The 23,455-nt window shown below is 46.9% G+C and overlaps 11 protein-coding genes across 11 annotated transcripts; 6 read left to right on the top strand and 5 right to left on the bottom strand.

Moving 5' to 3' along the window:
- Positions 1 to 1,156: 1,156 nt before the first annotated feature.
- Positions 1,157 to 2,364, top strand: mep20 (uncharacterized protein; the record flags this gene model as incomplete). The annotated part of the gene is made up of 4 exons (XM_057252782.1): positions 1,157 to 1,385; positions 1,437 to 1,848; positions 1,901 to 2,029; positions 2,097 to 2,364. The coding sequence occupies 4 exons, from the start codon at positions 1,157 to 1,159 to the stop codon at positions 2,362 to 2,364; spliced, it is 1,038 nt and encodes a 345-aa protein (XP_057112107.1).
- Positions 2,365 to 2,953: 589 nt separating this feature from the next.
- N7479_005084 (putative dipeptidase) lies at positions 2,954 to 4,399 on the bottom strand (the record flags this gene model as incomplete). The annotated part of the gene is made up of 3 exons (XM_057252781.1): positions 2,954 to 3,861; positions 3,917 to 4,129; positions 4,261 to 4,399. The coding sequence occupies 3 exons, from the start codon at positions 4,397 to 4,399 to the stop codon at positions 2,954 to 2,956; spliced, it is 1,260 nt and encodes a 419-aa protein (XP_057112106.1).
- Positions 4,400 to 4,935: 536 nt separating this feature from the next.
- N7479_005083 (putative nonsense-mediated mRNA decay protein Upf3) lies at positions 4,936 to 6,662 on the top strand (the record flags this gene model as incomplete). Its single annotated transcript, XM_057252780.1, has 2 exons — positions 4,936 to 5,183; positions 5,249 to 6,662. 2 exons carry the CDS (start codon positions 4,936 to 4,938, stop codon positions 6,660 to 6,662), a joined length of 1,662 nt encoding a protein of 553 aa, XP_057112105.1.
- A 113-nt stretch (positions 6,663 to 6,775) lies between these two features.
- Positions 6,776 to 7,332, top strand: N7479_005082 (Nucleic acid-binding OB-fold; the record flags this gene model as incomplete). Its single annotated transcript, XM_057252779.1, has 2 exons — positions 6,776 to 6,859; positions 7,025 to 7,332. The coding sequence occupies 2 exons, from the start codon at positions 6,776 to 6,778 to the stop codon at positions 7,295 to 7,297; spliced, it is 357 nt and encodes a 118-aa protein (XP_057112104.1). The 3' UTR covers positions 7,298 to 7,332.
- Positions 7,333 to 8,233: 901 nt separating this feature from the next.
- Positions 8,234 to 10,514, top strand: N7479_005081 (Zn(II)2Cys6 transcription factor; the record flags this gene model as incomplete). The annotated part of the gene is made up of 5 exons (XM_057252778.1): positions 8,234 to 8,624; positions 8,677 to 8,882; positions 8,935 to 9,335; positions 9,380 to 9,976; positions 10,028 to 10,514. 5 exons carry the CDS (start codon positions 8,234 to 8,236, stop codon positions 10,512 to 10,514), a joined length of 2,082 nt encoding a protein of 693 aa, XP_057112103.1.
- Positions 10,515 to 10,713: 199 nt separating this feature from the next.
- N7479_005080 (uncharacterized protein) lies at positions 10,714 to 11,389 on the bottom strand (the record flags this gene model as incomplete). The annotated part of the gene is made up of 3 exons (XM_057252777.1): positions 10,714 to 11,042; positions 11,118 to 11,180; positions 11,233 to 11,389. The coding sequence occupies 3 exons, from the start codon at positions 11,387 to 11,389 to the stop codon at positions 10,714 to 10,716; spliced, it is 549 nt and encodes a 182-aa protein (XP_057112102.1).
- Positions 11,390 to 12,037: 648 nt separating this feature from the next.
- Positions 12,038 to 12,770, bottom strand: N7479_005079 (uncharacterized protein; the record flags this gene model as incomplete). The annotated part of the gene is made up of 3 exons (XM_057252776.1): positions 12,038 to 12,283; positions 12,339 to 12,538; positions 12,629 to 12,770. 3 exons carry the CDS (start codon positions 12,768 to 12,770, stop codon positions 12,038 to 12,040), a joined length of 588 nt encoding a protein of 195 aa, XP_057112101.1.
- Positions 12,771 to 13,607: 837 nt separating this feature from the next.
- Positions 13,608 to 14,181, bottom strand: N7479_005078 (uncharacterized protein; the record flags this gene model as incomplete). The annotated part of the gene is made up of 2 exons (XM_057252775.1): positions 13,608 to 13,745; positions 13,978 to 14,181. 2 exons carry the CDS (start codon positions 14,179 to 14,181, stop codon positions 13,608 to 13,610), a joined length of 342 nt encoding a protein of 113 aa, XP_057112100.1.
- A 2,475-nt stretch (positions 14,182 to 16,656) lies between these two features.
- On the top strand, positions 16,657 to 18,888 carry N7479_005077 (uncharacterized protein; the record flags this gene model as incomplete). Its single annotated transcript, XM_057252774.1, has 1 exon — positions 16,657 to 18,888. One exon carries the CDS (start codon positions 16,657 to 16,659, stop codon positions 18,886 to 18,888), a length of 2,232 nt encoding a protein of 743 aa, XP_057112099.1.
- Positions 18,889 to 19,260: 372 nt separating this feature from the next.
- N7479_005076 (MCT family MFS transporter) lies at positions 19,261 to 20,639 on the bottom strand (the record flags this gene model as incomplete). The annotated part of the gene is made up of 2 exons (XM_057252773.1): positions 19,261 to 20,189; positions 20,237 to 20,639. The coding sequence occupies 2 exons, from the start codon at positions 20,637 to 20,639 to the stop codon at positions 19,261 to 19,263; spliced, it is 1,332 nt and encodes a 443-aa protein (XP_057112098.1).
- A 1,198-nt stretch (positions 20,640 to 21,837) lies between these two features.
- Positions 21,838 to 23,345, top strand: N7479_005075 (Monooxygenase FAD-binding; the record flags this gene model as incomplete). Its single annotated transcript, XM_057252772.1, has 4 exons — positions 21,838 to 22,242; positions 22,304 to 23,027; positions 23,084 to 23,162; positions 23,210 to 23,345. 4 exons carry the CDS (start codon positions 21,838 to 21,840, stop codon positions 23,343 to 23,345), a joined length of 1,344 nt encoding a protein of 447 aa, XP_057112097.1.
- Between the last annotated feature and the right edge of the window lie 110 nt (positions 23,346 to 23,455).

Raw genomic sequence — 23,455 nt, 5'->3', positions numbered from 1 at the left:
TATATCTGGAAACGCTGATCATTGTGCCGATCTCTCATGCAAAGTCCAATCAAGTTTTTCAATTGCATGCCAAGTCGACTGAACAGGGCGCCCTGGCGCATTCCCCCCGGGGCTCCGTGCAACACTCCTTTCTCGTAGACTTGGCATCACGTTGCTCGGGGCCTCGAATCACAATAACCAAGCCTATACCAACGTTAAGGCTATATCGGACAAGACCCCTAATGGCTGAGACTAAGCATTGTTGATGAACTCAAGTCTTCAACGCCGTCTTGGGTGGTATCTTGGCCCCGGAGTCCGAAGACAAACGCAGGGTCTAGGGCTTGGCGTGATATGAATGGGGGGCTTTGCAGATTCGTCGTCAAGAACAGGGCAAAGATATCAGTTGTTACCGGTATATCTTATTATTCCCATGGATGAGGTATATTGATGTTCCTACAATATAATGTCTTTGTTTCCAGATTCTACCAATATATTTGTGTTCTACCGCAGAATCCACTTTTACACTTAATTCCATACCTCGGCCGGTTTATGCGTACCTCAAATACACAAAGGTCTACCCAGAGGCTTGCGGAGCTTAGCGCTGAGCTCTTCTCTATCTAGAGCCGATCGTGAGGAGTTACATCGAACAATCCCCGCTCTTCAAATTATGTGGATTAGATGCAGCTTCATGAAACCTCGGACATCCAAACTCACTAATGCTAGCCCTTCAGAGGTACGGGTTTCCGTCGGGCCAAGACGGCGTCGATGATGATCGTTCTGAAGATTTTGATATCTCATGATATCTCCAACCAGTGACATGTTTGCCCGCAGGCTTCCCCTAGGCATATCGCTGTCTCAAGAAATCTTTGACCAGTGATAAGATTGCCCGCAGGTCTCCCGTGTATTATACAAGGTTGACTGCTGGTGTGATCGAGTTGTTTCATGCAGAGAAGATACCACCCTCTTTGTTCCGCCGTCCTTCTGGGCGACAGGGGAGAGATGGAGGGTGTAGAGAGAGAAAACCGCGTTTCGAAACTGCAACGACCGTCCAGCCGGCTATAAAGCAGTTGATTTCTTCCCACCCTGTGTTTCTTTTTCAACAGCATTCAAGATATCAGAATTACAACCATCCTTTTGAGAAAATCAACCTTTTTGGGTCTTTTGGTCTCCGAGCATCATGCGTTTTGCTGCCCTTTCAACGACACTTCTGGCTCTGGCACAGTATGTGCACGCCTTGCCAGTTGAAAGTGATGGGGCTTCTGCACTCGATATTACCTTGACTCATGTCACTGATACACGTATCAAGGCTGTCGTGAAGAACTCTGGCAGCGAAGATGTTACATTTGTGCATCTCAACTTTTTCCGTGACAGCGCACCCGTAAAGAAAGTTAATATCTTCAAGAACGGTATCTCAAATCTATCCAGATTTTATCGGTTCAATACTAACTTTATACCAGATGCTGAAGTCACTTTTGAGGGAATCAAACGCCGATTCGTCCTCGAAGGTCTCACCTCGGAGTCTCTCACTTCCCTTGCTGCAGGAGAGACCTTCGAAGATGAATTTGACATCGCCGCTACTAGTGACTTGTCTAGCGGGGGCCCATTAACTCTTCAATCGAGCGGTCTGGTACCCCTAGTCACTGATGGTGCAGTCACTGGCTATCTGCCATACCGTTCCAACGATCTCAAGATCGAAGTTGACGGTGTCAAGGCATCCCGTGTGCTGAAGGCTATCAAGCCACTCGATCGTCGTGCCCTTCAAACCTGCAGTGACTCCAGCAAGAAGTCGGCACTTAGCACTGCTCTCAAGAACACTGTGACTCTCGCGAACGCAGCCGCAACAGCTGCCCTTTCGGGATCTTCCACCAAGTATGTATATACCGATTTACTAAGGATTGCCCGTTTTAATCGCATATTATAGGTTTCAAGAGTACTTCAAGACCACCAGCACCGCGACGCGCAGTGTCGTGGCTGCTCGCCTTAAAGCTGTGGCAAAAGAGGCCGGCTCGGTGACTGCCACCAAGTACTATTGCTCAGATACCTTGGGATAGTCAGTACCTCTCTCCTTTGAGCAAAGATGCTATAGTTATGCATACGTGGCTTACAAATACAAATAGCTGTGAGACCAACGTCTTGGCTTACACTCTGCCATCTCAAAATGTGATCGCCAATTGTGATCTCTACTACAGCGCTCTCCCAGCATTGGCTAGCACATGCCACAGCCAAGATCAAGCAACCACCACTCTCCACGAGCTCACCCATGCTCCGGGAGTATACAGCCCGGGAACTGATGACAACGGATACGGGTATACCGCTGCGACATCCCTCACTAGTGCAAAGGCCGTTTTGAATGCTGACTCGTATGCACTGTATGCCAATGGTTAGTGTCCAAGCTTGATTCCCCTTAATCAAAATCAGCTAACCAGAAAATAGCAATCAACCTTGGTTGCTAAATGGTCAATTTTCAGTACATACGCCTCGGAGATGCGAATCAAGAAGCGCCAGTGTCAATTTGAGTTCGCCAGATATCAGGCTGGATGCGTTTTCTGATGAGGCTTGTCGATTGATTGTGTATGAGGATTAGTTGAGGCAGACTGTGAATGAAAATCTTCAGGAATGATGAATATCCTCGCCCTGCTGTATTGTAAATATAGTCCACTATCTAGAAGAGCCATACAAGTAAATTATATCTACATGCACATATAGACCAGGATTCTCTATCGCATGAGAAAAGACTTTTATACATATTATATTCAGGTCTATCATGCTTGTAAATGAACTCTGGTGTCAACGGCTTGATCTGCCATGACTACGATAGCAAACAATAAATTCAAAACGAACTTTCCAATATGCAGTTGACCTATCTTGCAGAATTGGTTTGCTTTGACATACACTCCGACGAATCTTTGTGGTTGCAAATTCACACAACATCACTATCATGAAATCGACAATATAGACTCAAAGTGCTTTCAAATTAGTCCTCCACGGGCAGTGCACCCTCGGCTTGCATCTCAAGCGCCACCTCATCCACCTTCTTCCATACCCTCAGTAAATTACCTCCTACCACCTTACTTGCATCTTTGTCACTCATTCCTCGCTTGAAAAGCTCTTTGACCAGATCCGGGAACTTAGACACATCCTCCAATCCACGAGGAACCGTCGAAATACCATCAAAATCACTACCCATTCCGACATGCTCGAAGCCTACAAGTTTACCAATGTACATTATATGATCGGCGACCCGTTCCAGAGTGGCGTGGATAGGATCCGCGTCTGGGATCCCATCGGCGCGGTCAGAAGCCGTGCAGGAAATGAAGTCTGGTGCGAAATTAACCATAACCAGGGAGTTCTTCTCACGGACCAGCTCCAAAATGTCATCGGGTACGTTGCGCGGGTGGGGACAGAGTGCGTAGGCTGAGCTATGGCTGTAAATCACTGGGGCACGACTCCCCAGCCATTCGGACTTGCCGGCACCTAACACATCGCGCATTGTCTCCGTGCTGACATGCGCTAAATCGACAATCATTCCAAGGCGGTTCATCTCAAACACCAGCTTCTGGCCTTCTTCACTGACACCGTGCCAGAGAGGATCGGACTTTTTGATTCCACCGCCTGGAAGTTCGAGGATGGCGGCGTCGGCATACCGATTATGGCAATTATGCGTCAGAGTTGCATACGAAACCCCCAGCTCATAGAAGATCCGGAGATGGGCCAGTGAGTTTCCGATTGAATGCAAGCCTTCGATACCAAGGGGTGAGATGAGCTTTCCCTCGTGGAAAGCAGACATCGCAGTGGTACCATTTGGCGGGATGGAGAAGACCTTGGGATAGGCTTGCTGAATCCGCGACATGATATCCACCTGCTCCATCGTCTCGCGCACGCCTATGATTCCAATGTGAGTATACTGTGCAACAGTAATCGTACTGGGTTCCCCTACTTGCTGCATAATTCTCGTCGGAAAAATCAATGCCATTCTCGGGACAGGGCACGAAAACACTCCAAAACGTACCACCAACTCTACCTTGTCTTAATCGAGGAATATCAACGTGGCCGGGAAAGTTCCCCTTGACGAAATTCTCAGTGAAATTGCGATCATTTACACGGTTGTGGAAGTGTTCCCGGACCAAGATTGGAAGGTCATCATGACCGTCTGTTTTTAAGTCATCAGTCATAATTTTTCATACAGAACTGTTCTTTCCAATCTCCATACCAATCAATGGGGTCTGCGATAGGATCTTCTGTACCCGTTCCTCGATACTTAGAGGGGTAAAAGGAGAGCACGACCGCGTGAGCCAGGTGATGGCTGCGATGATACAGAGAAATAGCCGGAGGAACCGGAGGATATTTGATGGACTTTTTTCTGCCTCAAATTTGACGCATCTCCTTGGCTCTCTAGTACGGGGCTCTTCTCGTCGCTCATTGTGAACATCAAGAGTTCCAACCTTGGAAGGTTGGGAGGTCGAGAGAGCGGAGATACTTATCGATTATCGATAAGACTGGAATGACCCGGGAGTCAGCCCCAACCGCCGACCTCGGGAGTCTTCATTCTAGTCGATAGCCCAGATAAATATTAGCTATAGCAAGCTAGGAGATTTCCAAGGCCGCACAGAGTAATTAAATGAGCTTAACCACCGAAATCAATCGTGCACAGGTGTATGTGTAGAGAATGTGCGAGATTGAGCTGCTAAATGATGATGTCAGCAATGCCCAGACGGTGCCACCTACCTAGGCACGTGCTGTCCACGTGCTCATGACGATGCTGACTGACCAGCTAGGCGGTGAAATTTCATGTCCAATCACAGCACTTTTAACCTTGGAGGTGAGGTGCCCCGGTGGATTATCAACTTGGACGGGTGGGCTGGCTGCCTCCCTTGTTTAACATCCTTTGGGATTTCCATGATTTCGTCTTGGGAAAGAGAAATATAACCTCAGTCCTTGATATCTAAAAGGCTCACCATGATGCAGCCCGGCAAGGCCACAGCCGGTCTGCTCCCAATTTCAGCATCAGCTACGCAAAAGTCGGGCTCTGGAGCGCCCGCAAAGAAAACGCCCAAGCCTCCCGCTCCGCGTCTCAAACTTCTCATTCGGCGTTTACCCCCCGGACTAACACAGGCCGAGCTGGACACTGCCCTTGGTGACCAGTGGAAGGTTGGGGCGGGAAATGTCGACTGGCTCCAGTACAAACCTGGCAAGGTGTCGAAAGAGTAGGATTCATCCTCCTCCAACGCAATGTCCTATTGGTTTCAACTGACTGGAATTCTCCATATAGTCCCAACAAGCCATCTCGTCCGTCAAGAGCATACATCCACGTGGTGTCCACCGAATGTGTCTCTTTGCTCTCGGAAGCCGTCCGCCAGGCTTCTTTCCAGGATGCTCGTAACACTCTACATGACCCCATTCTACTTGGGCCTCCGTCCCTAGAGTTTGCACCTTATGCCAAGACCCCTGGAAGCCGCTCACGCAAGGATGCTCGTCAAGGCACGATTGATCAAGATACAGACTTCATCGCTTTCTTGGAAGGTCTGACCCAGCCCATTACCAGGCCCGCGGCTGTGGATTTCATCGCTGATGGTGACGACAAGAAGAAGGAAATCGTGATGACTACTCCGCTAGTACAGTTCATCAAAGACAAGAAAGCCAGCAAGTTAAAGGACGGCAGTGGATCCAAATCCAAGCACAGTCGATTGGACAAGGAATCAAAGCAGGAGAAAGTGCAAGCAAAAAAGCTTCTGCAACGGGGCGACAAGGAAATTGCGGCAAATTCTTCCGACAAGAAACCTAAAGGAGAAAAGACAAGCAAGGACTCTGTCAAGGCAACCAAGCAAGCAGCCGCTGCCAATTCCAAAGGAGGAAAGTCGACTATCCCATCAAACACTACAAAGGATACAACTGCAGCTCCAGAGCGGAAGAGAGAGCGCGGAAATGTCACAATAGCCACTAAGATCCTTCAGCGTGATCTTGGACTCGCCACATCTGGTGGGCGACGACGCGGCAAAGGTGGTCCGACTGATACTGCATCATCCAAGAACGAGAGCGCTCGAGACTCAGCTACTCCATCGGCCGATTTGCCCAAGAAAGAGAGCACCAGAACTCCCAAAATCATATCTTCCACAGCCAATTCTTCAAAGCCCAGGGACAGCGAGTCATCCTCGCGACCCGATGCGGCTGCTACACCGCCTACAACGCTACCAGCCAAGTCTACCAAAGGTGGCAAAGTAAAGCCCCCATCAACTGCTAAACAAGCGTTCCTCAAGCACGCCAATCCATCTCAAGGTGTGACCGAGGCGCTCCTAGAGTCTGCATTCACGCCATTCGGGGCAGTGACGAAGGTCGAGATTGACAAGAAGAAGGGATTCGGGTACGTAGATTTTGCTGAACCAGAAGCACTTCGCAAAGCCATTGCTGCGAGTCCTGTGTCGGTGGCCCAGAGCCAAGTGGTGGTGTTGGAGCGCAAAGAGAATCCCGGAATTGAAAAGTCTCGGAAAGGTCGCGAGGGTTTCACCGCCAATAATAAGGCTAAAGTTCCTACCGAAGCTGCTGGAAGCACTTCTGGAGCTAGCAGTAACGCTGGAGGTAACACTAGCTCCTCCCGCGGATCTCGCGGGGGGCGTGGATCACGGAATAAGGGACCCAAGGGGAGCGCTGGGGCCTCGGAGAAAACTGGAGGCACCGAGGCGAAGTGAAGGCGGGCCTACATATTGAATTCTTTAGCAGTTCACGAGACATGATACCCGAAGGCAGGAGACGGTTTTATCAACTACATGATGGTCGCGGCAAAGGATTTGATATATGTACTATGACCAACTCATTACTAGGCAGTACCAAGACAGTACATATTCAAAGGATTCAACTGGGTCAAGACAGCGGTGCCGAGGTCGAGGTGTAAAACTGGCTACACGGTACACGAGTCACGTGTATAAGAAAATCAGCACCGAGACATCTATATTAGCTTATGAATATTACGGGCAATAGGAAGAATCCGAATGAAGAGCCAATAAGATGAATATAAATCTGATTACTACATATCTGCATAAACCCTTCCCAGCTCTCCATACCAACAACCAAAACGGAAGAGGACCTTTCAGACCTCCTCGACACCCACCAGGACCGACCGACCGAAATCAGACGCCGAGACCAGGTCAAGATCATCACCACTCCCTGGACCGAAACACAGACACTGCAAACAGCACGCGTGACAGTCGAGGCGGGAGTAAAAAGGCTTCACTTTAGGGCATCGAGGACATGTAGTCATCAGCAAGGGTGGAGATTCTGTGGCTCTTTTAAAGAGTTTAGAAAGGGGACGTCTACTCTAAAGTGATTCTTTGAACTGTAGAGATGGTCAGTAAGATATTCATTTGTGATGAAAAGATGATTTTTCTTTTCAATCGTAGGGGTGTAGGATAACATACGTAGAGTCGCTTGAAAAACTTAACGAGGTCCGGGGGGCAGCCTTATTTATATTCTTTCTCAGTACGCTAGGGCTAAGCGAGAATGTCTTTTGTTTGCTTGATATGCCTTGTTTGCTTGGTTTGGTCTTTCTATTATGGGCCCCGTCCAATAACACCTTTTGTTTAGAGCGGATCCGATAGAAATTTTCAACTTCGGTCCTCCAGGGCTATATGGAGTACTTTTGTATTATTTTTCTTTTCATTCTTTATGGATTCTATAATTCTATTCTTTCGAATTAGTGGATACCAGGCCTGTACTTCATTGTATATTATTGTATATCATCTTCTCTGAGCAAACATGCATCTCTCCTTTTTCCGAACATCTTTCAACAAACCCCCTATAAGATATATATACATATGTAATTTTTCTCCACCCTATTGAGTCTCATCATGTACAATATCAGCAAAACATAAGATTCGATCCATATGTACTCCGTACAGAGCACTTATATCCACAACATACCTCGGATATATACATGTACATTGTGTATGTACATGGGGTGTCTATCCAAAAGGTCGCGTTGGTTGCATCAAAAGGGTCGATGTGTATATAGTACATTTACTTATCATATTTTCAATTTATTTCTAGAGTATTCCGTATATAAATGAGGTAATAATAGAAGTCTTTCTCTTTCATACGTATACGTTGTAAGTATATGTACCTACATATATCCACTAGAAGTGCCTCTTCGGAAATACGTCGGGCCGCGCACGCTTATCGCCTATCTTTATCACTGCTATGCGGGGATCTCGCGAGGTCATCTAACCCCAAGCTTGTACATACCCGGACTTGAGATTCTTCAAACATGCCACGCCCCAAGGTTCACCCAGCGAATCGGCTGCGAGCAAGCACTGCATGCACTGCCTGTCGTGTATCAAAAAAGCGCTGCAGTGGCTATTTCCCATGCACCAACTGTATCCATAAAGGACGTGGCCGCTCATGCACCCCATTCAAGTCCTTACCAAGTCCAGCCCTCCGCAGTCGCCTCGTACCTGCTTCTCAACCCACAGCTGAAACACCTCGGACATCGAGGACAATGGGAGTCGATTTGCAAGATCCTTTGAGGTCACAGTCCCATGGCAGCCGCATCCGTATGGCCTATCCCGACTCTGACGCGCCAGAGACGGGATCACACTCGCCTGAAGTTACGCATCGGACACATCCGCGCATGCTCCGCAACCTACAGGGGGAACGAGGTATAAAATTTCGTGGCTTTTATATAAATCATTTGATTGACACTGTCCGCAGTGTACGTCGGGAAAGCCGCCTCGCTTTCATTTCTACAACTGCTTCGGGATACAGTGACCCAACATATCGGACCGTCCCAGTTCTCTCATAATGGAAGGAGTGGGGATATGTTAGAGGCGGAAACTCATCATGATGTTTTGGATTTTTCCGAAGAATGTTGCACTGTTGATGAGAAGAACCGATTTATCCAGAGTTATCACGCAGCGGTAGGGCGAATTACAATTATGTAGGGTGGGTAAATTGCTGACAACATGCAAGACGAGCGGCTTTTTCAATTTGAGCTTTAGCGACGACACTTTATCTTCATTCGTTTGCCCAGCAGAGCCCAAAACTGACCAGGAAAAGACGAAGGCGGCCATCATAGACCTTATGGTCGCTATCGGCGCACAATCCTACCCAAACGACCAAAAGGCCCTTCAGGTGGAGCGATTTTACTTTTCTCGCGGCCAAGCCAGAACATTTGCCAACATGCTGGAAGATCCTAGCATGGATTTAGTCCGAGTGTTTCTACTCATGTCCTTCTATATGCTGGGGGCATGCCGCCGAAACACGGCATTCATGTACCTGGGAGTGGCCCTACGAGCAGCTGTGGCGCTGGGGCTTCATGCAGACTCTCCAGGGTTAATAAACCCCGACGAAAGTCATGAGGGCGATGAACGGTAAAGGCCTCTCGCAAGATCTACTCGGCTCAGCTGATCTCCAGTAGATCACGATTATGGATGAGCTTATGTATTCTCGATTTGCTTGTCAGTTCGATTCTCGGAAGACCTTCTGCTATATCACCTCTATTGCCCGAGAACCGAGAAGAGCCTAGTTGGATTGAGGCCACACCGATCGATCCTAGCCTGTTGGCTTCGTATCAATTATCGTTAATCCTGAACGAAGTAATAATCTGTCTTTACAGTGAAAAAGCTGCATCTGCAGAGAAAGCGGACGTGCTATTGTGCAAATTAAATAGCTGGAGTGATCATCTACCGCTATCATTAAGGACGTCGACTTTAGAACACAAGGACCAGAGCACTTTCCGAAAACATACAATTGGAAGCATGCATGTTGCATGTTCATATCATTTTGCGGTGATCTTAGTCACCCGACCTTTCCTCGTCTCGGCCTTGGGTATCCGGCTGGCCCGGTTACACCAGAGCCTCTCGACCGGCGATCCCAGTGAGGAGGTGCCTGAAGAGGACCCAGTCAACTCGCAGCTCGCAGCGGCATGTATTGATTCTGCTGTATACATGCTGCAGACATGTTTGGAGGTTCATCAGTCCCGCCTTCTTCTTCAGAATATGTGTATTCTCAAGTTTGTCTGCGCAAATACCCATCTAGTCACTCCAATACTGACATCAAATAGGGCTTTCATCTTTGCCGCAGCCCTTGTGCTCGGGTTCTATATGTTCTCTCGCCATGACGTGGATCCTGAGGTTGATGGTGTATTCCGCGGTGCCTTGACCATCTTGCGCATGCTGGCATCACAGTCTGCCCAGGCAGCCCACTATCTAGAAATAATAACGATGCTAGAAGCCGCCATAGGCGACCAGCGCAGGCGACTCGCGGCCCAAGCCCGCCAGCAACGGAGTCAATACGTCAGTCGGATCTTTAGTTTTAACGACAGCCCGACAACTCCGCAGACACAACCAGAGGGAGATGATGAAGAAGCCAGAAAGGCGACCTCACTTCGAGTGCGGAGTGTCACATCATACCCGTGGTTACATTCGAACGACGGCGCTGCTGTTGTTGTCACACCCCCCATAATTGATGGGACTTTATTTGACTGGGAGGGCATGGACCTGTCATTATGGGATAGTTTCCCATTTCTCGCCGAATCGACTACAATATGATAATATAAAATATCTGTAAGTACTACTGGGGTATATCTATTCATGACCTTATTACATATCTAGGTAGCCCTGACCTTAGGTCTACTACACAGCATACTAAGATTTGACGACCTATTCTAGAACCTATAATGTTTGATAAGACTGCATGAGTATACGCGCTCTGAAAATAAAGAGCTTCAAGATGTAGCTTCAAATTGCCCTAAACAGACGACTTTACGGTCGGAATCAAGAAGCCGGGGGGATAAAGGTTCGAAGTGTCCCAGTAGAGCTGGTAAATATCGCCGACATCCGTATCCCTCAGACGGAACGAATCGCATAGGAGTCGATTCTCATTTTGCCACATGAGATACCTGCCGTAGAAAAGAAATTGATCTACCTTCGCATCATCGGGCGTATCGAAATTGTTCCCAGTGAAACCCACAGGTAGCACCTGATTGGGTGTGGGACGGATGTAGAGGAACGTGTCAGCATCAAAGGTGTAATCCTTGTGGGTGGCAGTGGCAATGATTTGGGAGTTTTTGAAGACGACTACTATGGGATTAGCAGTTGCCCTAGAAAGAAAAACACAAATGAAATGATGTAAAAGAGGAGTATGGATCCTACATGTAACGTCGGTTGTCACCGACCCAGACACCCACTTGGAAGAGTCGCCGACATATGCGAGTCCTAGAGTACCGGTTCAGATGAGCATCAGACTGATGTGAGAAATGATAATTACCATCAGAATAAAAAACATTAATTCCCTCAGAGGCAACACCGTACGCCAGGATAGAGAAGGATCCTGCTGGATAGCGCTTTTGTAACCCTGACTGGGAGAGTACAGCTATGGCTTGCAAAGCTAAAGTCATACTGGTCCGTAGGACACTGAATCTCATTTTTTCGGAGGTAATTCTAGAAAGGAGATTTTTGGAAGCACTAGGCGTCTGGTTAGGCAGTTATATCCCAATTTTCAGACAAAACAGGGTGACGCGGTCAGACCCTGCATTTGACAGCTGACAGCTTAAGTGTGTAATGGAATCATAGTTTTTATACTCCGTACATTCTGCTTATATGTGACTTTTTCTTTTTTTCTCCTGATCTTCATCAAATCAGTACGCAAATCGATCACAAGGGCACATGTCACAGTGACACTAGCACTTCCTACCAGAATACTACCTAGTAAATCAGGTATGAGTCAAACTACTCGTTATTATTGGATAAATTACTGTTCGCAATATGAAGTCAAAATTACTAGAAATGCCCTCTGGACAGTGCTGCATTGTAATCTTGGAGCCCTATAACCCCTGATAATCTCTCTAACCAATTACTTATTATAGTAACCGAGAAACGAATATGGCTTGCTGTTCAACTAGAAATTGTTTTCTGGAATTTGGGTATTCGATCATTAAATTTGTAAAAGTATGAATTACCTTGTATACCTACACATCTATCTATTCTGACCAGATCTGGTCTCGCTTTTCTTTTTCAATCAAGCCCAGCTCCTGCATCCACCACTCTTCATTCCATCGCCCATGTTTCACAAGCTAATTCAATCCGCTAGCCAAAGATTTCCTTTGCTGAGGCGAGGAAATAACCGGTCCCTTTGATTGGAGATGTTCCAAGAATTGGCTGATTGTCCTCGCATCTTTATATGGCTCTCGTGTCTCTACACTCATGTCGTAATTAACCATGTAAACGAGCAAGTCCAAAGCAGAGATATATGGTAGATCATCGGTGTGCTTTTTTCTGGTCTCTGCGATTGTTAATATTTCTTGTGGGATATAGGGTAACTTTTACCGTTAAGCATGTAAATAGAGCAGTGTGGCATTGATGGAGTTCACTCACTATCTCCTTCGGTAAGAATTGAATTGAGACAGCGCTCTGAATGCCCTCAATGGAATAATCGATTTGGAAGAAATTGAGTTGTTGCCGAAAACTGTTTGGGTGCATCAAGGACAGCCCCAATTTCAACAGATCCGGCGCCCCTGAGGGAAGCTCCTCTACCCGATCATCAAATCCATCTCCAAGAAAGATGAGAAATCCCACTTCCCGTCAGCAGAATAAAGTCATTTTCTTCTTTGAATTCAATTCATTATATATTTTCATTTGAGGGCAATACACCTTTCCCACCTCACTGCCGGGGAAATGATTCCACAAAGCCAAGTCACCGGTCACAAGTGTTTGAACTTGTTTGAATTCTTCAAAGCCCCGAAGGTAATGTAAGATTTTTTTAGCAGCATTATTGAGAGAAAGAAATTGAGGGGCTGGCGTCTTCATGATTAAATATGAATAGAGATATTCCAACGGCATTTGGCTTATGAATATGGGGGTTTATATAAGCATAATTTTCAGATACTATTGCCCTCGCAGGTATTGTAAAACCATATGAAGCTTTAATGTCCGGGCTTTTATTTCCTATTTCTCAAAGAAACTGAAATATTTCTCTTATTAGTTTGAGAAAACTATAGGTGTATTCACTTTCTGAATCGACACATTGATCCGAAACGGCTTTGGGGGTTATGTCTATCATCAAGCGCCTTTTATAAAGCAGTGAACCATCAGTTATTCAGGTTCATAGAAAGTTGTTTCGGTCCTGGTAATCCAATGTTTTTTCCCCTCTTTTTTCCTCTAGATGCCCTTTTGCGAAGGCAAGTCGAGACTGAAACATTTTAAACAAATCTAATAAAGCAAACCAAAACCAAACCCAAAATCAAATATAACACAGGGAAATCAAAAGTAAATCAAATCACAACCAACATTGATGTTTTATCGCCTCCTCGGCTGTTCCCCACCAATTAGAGGGAGGTGGAGGTGGTAGCTCATTGTTATCCCTCATCTCCTTCATAAGTTCAAGTGCTGGGGTCCATATGTTTCGCGTTTCCTCCTCTTGGGGCAAATTAAATTCCTCCCACATAGTTTGGAATCTCGGACGCAGTCTTATTTTCATCGCTCGTTGGGGGTGCGTGTGGTTTTCTATGAGTGGGAATAAAAGTCCCATCCATATCCTGTCGTATAAATTGGCATGGTCGAGGTCTCGAAAAATCAGTCACCAGACTGACTCAGTGAAAGAGCTTGAATTGAGAATCTTGATAGGATAAATCTCAGTCCATGAACTCAAAATGCCTTGGGTGCAAACGGTGGGAGTCGAGGATCATTGGAAAGCATCAAGTCGGGGTGATCTGCAGCAGGAGGACCTAGCTCAAAGTCTGGAAGCCACCAGAGGTAAGCAGACTTGACGTGCAGCTTAGCACACTGTGTCGAGGATATTGAGACTCGAGGTGAAAATGCGCTGTGGGAATAGGGTATTATTTCCTTTGGTGTGTACTTGTTGGCAGTCAGAGTCCGTACAAGACTTAAATCCGGCAGCGATCAAGGCATTAGAGGCCACTGTGATCATATGATCAAGAATCACGAATTCGAAATTCTAGAGAGTTAAATTTTGATCCAAGAACAGGGCATAGGGAGTCAAGTAAGAAATCTTCACACATTCTTGCTCCATCCATTCCCCAACTAAACACAGGGCCATCTTGCCCCAGAGAAAGTTTGGAACTTGTGCTTCATCTAAAATCCTGGATACATCTGCAGCTGGCCTTGCTAGCTTATTGAGTGCTTCCATCCTATCTTCTTTGGACGCATAATAAGTTGGTGGTGGTGAGCGACGCAGATATCCAAAACGGGGAGGATCCATGATGACAAGTCAAATAAGATACCTGTACTCCGTAGATTCTCAGAAGCAGTCGAGGGCGTCGTTGATATGTATATTTATGACGAATTTATGACTGTGAAATAGCTCCCTAACCAATATATTAATCCCCCTCTCCCTCGATCTCCACCAAGTCCTTTGACTCGACTGGTCATCGGATTCTTCATATTAGAAGAGAACATAGGTTTGCGTATTCAGGTTTGTCTACTCCAAAGAATGGAGTTCCCGACCGGTTCAGAATAATAATTGATAATTATGTCTTCGATTAATATCACCGATAATCCATAAATAAGCACAAAGAAAGGACGCGGTGTTTGGCTATAGGAGATTGAATAGTACCAAAGATATCACTAGTAGTTTCCAACGCAGAGCTAGAATTGGGAAGTATTTTTTCATAACATACTCGCTTCAAGGTCTCCTTGTTCATAAAGAACGTCTCTTATGCACCTAATCTGACACCAACGAAGACCTATTTCTTTTCTTTTTTTTTTCAATTATTTGGCACCCTTGGAGAAAAACCCGGATGAAACAGAGAGAAATTGTATCCGTGATATTTCCGGGGATGACGATTGCGAGTCCACACGCTTGTATTGATTCTCAAATCACTTATCCCAATATGCACTCCGTTCTTTCTTTTGGTGTTCAAAGTCGTTTCTATTAAAGTATTCAAACAAAGAAGAGAGAAGGCCCCCATAGGATGGGAAATTTGATCTGTACCACTTCGTAAAATTTATCAAGGTGCTGAGGATAAGCTAGCGGTGGATGTTGTACTTTATGGTAGAAATGTAGTTGAGATGTGTGCCCGGGGAATTCGGGATATTCACACGTTTTAAAGCCATACTTCACATACATTTTCACAGTAGAAAACACCCAGTATGGGAAAATCGAGGAGATAGACGAGCGAGATGTCTGACAGTACTCTACTTCGTAAAGAGAGGAATGCCAATACCACTACAAATTGGATACTGAAACTTTGCAGTAACTTATGCTGCTCTCGTATCTGACTCAAGAGGTCAATTTGGCGTCATTCACTCATTTTGTCAGTTAACTACCTAACAACTCGCACCCTCGATCCTTACAAATGATAGGCCCCCTGATCAAGAGCAAGCGGCGTCTGCTCTGGCCACAGTTTCAGGATGGCGGATCTTGCTGCTATGATTTGATTGACGTTTGTCGCAAATCGGACTTGATATAAAAGATCGATTTGACCGAGAGTCCAGTATCTGCACCCCACTCCATCTGCATCAAACTCATACTTATGGCGCCCATTCTCGATAAGCAAATCATAAACTTGCGAGACTGAAAGCCCAGGAATAAAGTCGATAATGAACTCTGCTTGGGCATCATCAGGCACCCTGCACATTAACTCCGAAATAATGATGTTGACAGGGAGGTCACGTGACCTGCCGCTGATTGCTCCCAGTATTTTAGTCTTAGCATGTAGATAGTTTCTTTCCTTCTTTCTCCACGCAATTCAGAGATTTCCAGTTACATCTACACTTTCATTGTAGATCTCATATCTCTATCAAATGAAATTGGCTTTGGAACCCCCTCGAAGTATAGTGCTTGAAGCACTGTAGCTTGGTTGCCAATCAATTTGGACGGATTTCCCATGGGATACCGAAAGGTAGAGACACCAATGATTTGTTCCCGCACTTTGACCATGCGGAACAGCCATGATCTGTCTCACAGGCAAAGCCAAAACTTCATCTTGGCTATTTTTCGGTACAAAAGAAATTGGTTGAAAGGTTGTCATGCTATCATACAGTAAAAGTCAATCTTTTTTGAAGACATGAATGCTGTGAGAGACATACCTGAAAATACAGACAAGCTCGACTTACACCAGACTACCTAGTATTCAAAAATGAGGTAAGCAAAACGAGTGAGTCTCTATAGGAAAATCAGACAGATATCCATTATAAGATGAAAACAAGAATGGAAATGAAAAATTGAAAAAAAAAGGGTCTGTAATTACCTACTGAAGTGATTGCCATGCAAGAATGCCCAATATACACTGGCCCACGCTATCTTACCCCAAGACAATTAGTATCTTATTTTGAAACATCTGCAAGACTCACCATAGCACATTCCAAATGTCAATAGTGTGGCTCCAATCATCAGCATTTATTTCAGGTGATCTTCAAGGTACAAGGTTGAGACGCATGTAAAATGTAAAGCAAAATGGCTAAGAATTTATAGAGGTACGTATATATGTATATATATAGTACATACTCCTCCGTACGTATGTGGAGAACAGAGGCTTCCCGCTCAGCCATCTACGAGTCCGCGGGCCGCATGACTCCGAGGTTTACAGGTCTGGGGGCCATTTCATGGATGACAAAGAACCTGACCACATCCATCTACCTTATCCCTAGGAGCAAACCCCGTTTTCCCCAATTCAAAGACTGATCCTCGTTCTTTATCAACCTTTTTCGATCTCCAACCCTTTACACCTACGAGATGTTGACCTTCAGCCATCTGGATGCAGACGCATTCGAAAACCCCAAGAAAAATAACGGTCGAAAGAGACCCCGCTTTCGGGAGCCTGTGGCATGTAATCATTGTCGAAAATCCAAAGTGCGCTGCAATCGCAAGTCACCATGCAAACCGTGCCAAGATCGTGGAAAGGCAACACAGTGCGCTTACTCCCGTCCCAGAAGTCCAGCAGGCTCGGAATTTGCCAGACCATTAGTATCGAGAGTATCCTCTCGAAGCAAAGAGATCGATCTACTCGCGTTGCAACAGCCGGCACCCCACTCCCCCGATGGCGAGATCCACGATCCACAATCGCCCCATAACCAGTCCACCGCCAGTCATGCTAATAGTGCTTTCAAAGGGTCGGACTTCAAAACAAGGCTGATTGGTGGCACTCATTGGATGGCCGTGTGCAACAATTTGCCAGTAATAGGGGCCATGCTGGAGAAGACCGTTGATTTTCAACCGACGTGGAGAATTTTCGCAGAAGTCAAGTCTCTTCTTCGCGTCGCAAATTCGGTGCCAGCCGTGATGAATGGAGATCATAAGACGCTATTGAATCTCCTCCCCGATCGATTGACGTGCGAAAAGTGGATCAGGCGATTTTGTGAAACTTATGGTAAAATCTACCATGTGATCGACCAGAACTGCCTAATGACCGAGCTGGAGGAAATATCGATTGCATGCGTCAACGCCAATGAAGTGCACGTTCTCAAGATTCTGTTAGTCATTGCGATTGCCATGCAGACTGACAAGTTGGAGCGACTACACGGGCGCCTGATACTCAAAGAAGCGGAGAGCCGCATTCATACATCGACACGGTTCCAAAAGCCTTGTATCGGCGTCGTACAGGCTTTATTATTGTTAATCATCATGAAGACAATCACTGTCTCTGACTCTGACAAGATTCATAGTCTCATGGGTATTATGGGGCTGACCACGCAAATAGTTCTGAGCATGGGCTTGCATAGGGATCCGGCCTTGTTCTCCGGTGTCACCCCTTACTATGCAGAAGTTCGGAAACGATTATGGGCGTGCTTCTTTCGATTGAACCTCGACTATTGCATCAGTAGTGGATCCCACTTTGGTATTCGATTGGAAGATGTGGACTGTCCTCTCCCGACCCCTATCGACCTTCTGACCCTTGACCCAGGAACCATGGAGCCAGCTACCTCATTGAACCAGGCCCAGGAAGCAACTGAGCAGGCTTTCAACATCGCTGCAATGAAGCTTGCTATAATGAGAGCTCCATTGCACCAGCGACTTTGCTCCGCAACTCCTCAATTATCAAGCGAGGTGCGGGATCGAATGCGTGCCTCCTTCCACAAGATTCTGCGTGAATTGCCCCCGAATCTGCAAGAGGGAGCTTCGTCATGCAGTCCAATCGAAAAGCTCCAGCAAGCCTTGTTATCAGTGCATGTGCATAGCTTCATGATCATCATTACACTCAATTTTGTCCTAGGAGTTCCGTTTCCTAATTCACAGCGGGGCGATCTCTATGAAGCATGGGACAATTCGGTGTCCATTCTCTATAAGTTGCAGGAAGGGTTACAGAGCGGCTCTGAGTTGTCTAGCGTGGCTTACCATCTACTTTGGACTGATCTTGCCCGCGCAGCATTGACCGCATGTCTTGTGGTTGTTCGCCTGCGGAACATCACTCTGGGGACAACCGTCTGCAATGCCCCCCCGCCCACGCTGGTCATGTTTCAACAGCTTTTGCTGAAATATCTAGACTCTTTATCACAGATTCTAGCGGGAAGATACCGACTCGGCCCTGTTGTAGCGAAGACGAGACTTGTCCTTGCTGTCGCAATAACTTTCACCTCAAGCCTAATCAACGACTTTCACAGCTCGCAACAGGATTTCAAGTTCTTCCAGGTCGGTATCACAGCTGCCGAGGAAATCGTAACCGAAATGGAGCGTTCTCTGAAACGGGAGTATCAAGACTCAATGTTTGCCTTACTAGGATTCAATACCATCAGGACATCAGCTCCACCAAATGCCACCAATATTATTGCGGCGAACTGGATGGACCATGCACAGCTTCCAGATCCCTTAATTCACACGTTGTTTCCAAGCGACTGCGACCTTTACCCAGGGTTGGAATCTCCCAGTCTGGATATGCAGTCCGATCTATGTTTACCATATTCCATGGCGCCATTCGAATCTACTTCGACGATTCTATCCACGTCTAATATCTTGTGGGAAGGCGTATAAATTTGAATCCGCCGGCGCCTAATTTTCTTCACCTTCACATAGACAGATAGGGAATAGATACATAAGAACTCAGCAGTAGGCGCTATCAACTCCTTTTTTCTTTCTCTTCTTTTCTTTCTTTCTCTCCTTCGACAACTACGCCTACCCTACCGAGTTGCATGTCGACGTTCAACTATCTTCGCCTTGTCCTCATTGACCTCGACAATTCCCGCGATCTTTTACGGCAAGAGTTCTATGGAAGACAGTTTTGTGGCAGGCGTTCGTTAATGAAAATTAAGCATGCAGATTCACATTTTCTATATTGCCTCCTCTATCAAAGTTATGATCTGATTTTGCCTCAGAAACCCTCTTGTGCCCATCTAATTCACAATCTCAAGCCCTCTTCAAAGCGAACCCCACCTTGAGCACGCGAGCAATGATCAAGCATACCCCTCCTGCCAAGATGAAGAGCGCAGAAAAGGTCAACGTACCCCAGAAGACATCTCCCCCAGAAGTTCGCTGGTGGTCCAGGATCGCACCCGCCACAGGACTACCGATTAATAATCCCAGACCCGACGTAAAGAGGGTCATGCCTATGTTGGTGCCCAGCTTAGACAGATCAGGACAGAGGAAGGCGACTGTCGCGGGAAGCACAGCCTGAATAGAGCCGCTTGTCAAGCCGACAAAGACCGAAATAGCAATCAGACCCGACTTAGATTCCACGCTGATCCACGCGAGCATCAAGATACCGGTGAGCAAGACAGACGGGATCATGACTGACAGGTTACCGATCTTGTCGGCAATCATGGACGGCATGACACGGCCGGGGACTGAGCCCGCATTCATAACAATCAGCATATAGAAAGACATGTCCCTTGACATGCCGAGATTGATGCCGTACTGCTCGACGTAGAAGAATGGGATGTAGAGACCGATGAAGATGAAGAATGCAGCGAGGAGCCAAATGGCGAAGACGGGGTCCCGCAGCGACTCGACATTGATCAGCGGGCCTGACTTGCGAGGCGGAAGGCGAGGTTTCAAGACAGCGACCGAGATAAGAAGCGTTCCTAACATGATGAATGCCATGACTCGGACCGCCCAGGGCAGTCCAATCTGGGCGATCAGGCGTCTTAGCACAACAGGGTAGATAATACCTCCGACACTTGAGCCGGTGGCAGCCAGACCCAGCGCCGTGGATCGTCGCGTCGAGAAATACGTGCTTACAATGGCGACACTTGGGATGAATGACATACCGGCACCAATGCCGACACATAGTCCCTGGGCCAAGATAAGCTGCCAGTACTCCTTGCAAATTGAAGTCACTGTTGGGTTAGTATTTCTCTCGTTGTCGATGGGTGGCAAAACTCACTCATCATGCCGAACACCTCAAGAAAGACACCCAGGGTGATATCCATGTAGAAATACCCAGCATCGAGTGCGCGTCCACACAGAACCCCAATCACCAGCATCAGAAACGCCTGCAGCGATCCAATCCAGGCAATCGAGGACTGCGATGAGTCCCTCAGCAATCCTGTACTATATTCGGACTGGAATGTGCCGAAGGTATTCAAGAGACCCCAAGTGTTCAAGTTCAAGAAAAAGGCCCCAAGGACTTGGAGCCATGCTCTCGTGCCTCCATTAGGTGGTGGAGAGTGTCCTGCGGGCTTTGGTTGTTCTTCTACTACTACCTCTGTCTTGATATGACTGTCGACGGTCATTGTGTCAGACTCGACGTCTTTTCCGAATATGGAAGAAGGCTGGGGGGATGCCATTGGGATGGGTTATATGATCGTACTGAGGTCGAAGTTGAAAGCACCGAAGAATAGAGTGATGAAGATATCGATCAAAATGTTCAAGTCACTATGCCACCAATAACTTGTGGAATTAATTGACAACTGCTAACGATGGGCCGAAATATATTGCATATAACGAGCTTCTAATCCACAAAAAGCCAACCAAACTGACCAAACTGACCAAATGACCCTAAATCAAACCAAATCCTCTTCTAACAAAACACTGTTTGACTCGCAAGGCCCAATCATCAGAAGGAACAAACACCACATTAACAGATCTGTAATCTGTCCAGCAGATTATCCCCATCGGGAAGTACACGATCCGGAGTTTAATTGCCGAAAGGGGAAGTGGATAGGGATGATCGGGGATGAGCCTCACTCCTCCGTTTCGCGCCCCTGCGGACTTACATTGTCGCTTTGGGAATAGCGCCGTTGTAGGTGGACACACTCAGTTTATATATGAACGCCACTCTAACTTCAAGGTAGTGAAAGAAGCTAATAATACCTCTTCCCGGCAGTGCCTTGGCGGGACTTTTGAAATGTTAAATCGGGGTTCCGCCATTGATTGGGGCCAAGCCATTAGTTGATTCTTTCCTTCTTTCCTTCCCACAGCTAGGATTCTTTCAATCTGGTGGGATGGCGTGAGTGTTGATCTAGTGTTTGTTGTTTACAAAGTATATACGGAGAGTCTGTAGCCGATCGCGGGTGTGTCCTTGTTTCAGAGCAATGTTTTTCAATAATATTCTGTTCTTGTTTAGCTGAGATGGTCTCACCTGGATTCTCACCCTGCAGTCACACTTTTCCCAGGTGGGCGACCACCAGCGAATCCTCATTGTTTGATGTCCGCCACCCACCTCCCCTTCTCCCTGGGCTTGTAATTCACGGTAAGTAATTCACCCTCACATTGATGTTAATTTAGGATTAGCCCACAGATTTAGACAACTTCGAGATAGGCAGGTGAAGTATAAAAGCCGACGATAAGCGCGAGTGCGCGGCCCGCGACCCGAGTGCAACATCCGCCAATGTCGAGGTGAAGTTTGTGAAAAGATAAGGTGAGAGATCAACAGGTCAAGAGGAGAGAATTTGGTATATATATATATCTTGTAACTCACAACTTTTTGCTTCCGGTTCAACCTAGCTCATAATCTCAAGCTTTATTGATATATCTACATACATCATGTCAAGTTGGAGGCGTCTTAATGTAGGTGTTATTGGCGGGGGTATCGGAGGCATGTCTGTTGCAGTTGCCTTGCGTCGTGCAGGACACGCTGTGACCATCTATGAAAAGTCGGACTTTGCAGGTGAAGTCGGCGCTTCGGTTTCGTGTGCTGCCAACGGAACCCGCTGGTTACACGAGTGGAACGTGGATGTCGTCAAGGGTGACCCAGTGGTTTTGAAGAAGCTTATCAACCGCGACTGGAAGACAGGTGAGCCCGTTAGTGTGTACGACCTCAACGATTATGAGAAGCGCTGGGGATATGCCTACAACATGTTCCATCGCCAGTATATGCATACAATGCTAAAGGATTCGGCGCTGGGCGAGGGTGAAGGAGCGCCAGTAACTCTCAAAGTGAACTACCGAGTACTTTTATCACGGAAAACTGACTGGAACTGAGGATGTGCTAATGTTGCCTGGGCTATAGTGCCGCGATATCGACCTGAAAACGAGTACAATCGTATTCGAGAACGGCGAGGTCTTGAGCCATGACCTAATAGTCGGTGCAGATGGAATCGGATCGGCTGTTCGAGGGATTCTGGGAATCACACCAGAAAAGCGACCCTCTGACCAGAGCTGCTTGCACGCCAACGTCAAAACCGAGGATGCCATCGAGCTTGGCCTGGTCAATTATTCCGACGATAGCGCACTGGAGTACTGGGGTGGACAGGAAGGCAAATGGGATAAGATTGTGCTGTCACCCTGTAACGGCGGCAAGCTGCTGTCGTACTATTGCTTCTTCTCGCGAGACCAAGGTGATTATTCAACACAGGCATGGGGCGCCGAAGACCGCCCTATTGAGGAACTTCTCACACCGTACCCGGAACTAGATCGACAAGTGTTTGGCCATCTAAAGATCGGGACAGAGATCAAGCCATGGCGTCTCTGGGTCCATGACCCGTACCCGTATATTCAACGCGGTAACACCTGTCTCTTGGGGGATGCTGCACACCCGATGATGCCCCACCAAAGCCAAGGAGCCTGCATGGCTATCGAAGATGCAGCAGCACTTGGACTCCTGTTTGGTAAGCGCTATTTCTCTGGGGATATCGCTCAAGCCCTTGCCATTTACGAGGAGGTGCGTCTGCCTCGTGCCACAAGGGTGCAGGCAGCAGCAGCCAAGGCGGCCTACAATATCAACGAGCGGATTGGTGAGTCCCTTTCATTCAATAGCCTTGTGGTGCATTATTTTCTGACTGACGAACAGGTTTCTCGATCAACAAAGATATTCCCACATATAAAGTCGAAGACACGAAGAAGGTTCTTACTATAGAAGAGATGAATGCGTGAGTTTGAAAGACTTCAGGTTCAGGGCAATACTGACGATTACTAGCTATGACATGCATAGAGACATCGAAGAGAAACTCGCCACCAAGTGTGGGAGAACTTATACCGACAAGTTTCTCTGCGGACTCCCTGTCGGACTTGAACTGCCGAACGGGATCACGATCGGCGCAGTTGGTTCCTAATGTAAAGTGATTCTCTTGAAACAAGGAACCAGTCATTGACTGTATTTTATCATTTAGCTTGGCTTATATCTTGATCGAGATGTTGTGTACATTGAACTAGTCTACCTCCA

The sequence above is a fragment of the Penicillium vulpinum genome (assembly GCF_028829585.1).
Source record: "Penicillium vulpinum strain IBT 29486 chromosome Unknown utg000002l_segment0_segment0, whole genome shotgun sequence".
NCBI lineage: Eukaryota > Fungi > Ascomycota > Eurotiomycetes > Eurotiales > Aspergillaceae > Penicillium > Penicillium vulpinum.
The sequence above is the reverse complement of the archived record's forward strand: the minus strand, read 5'-3'. Positions and strand labels throughout refer to the sequence as shown.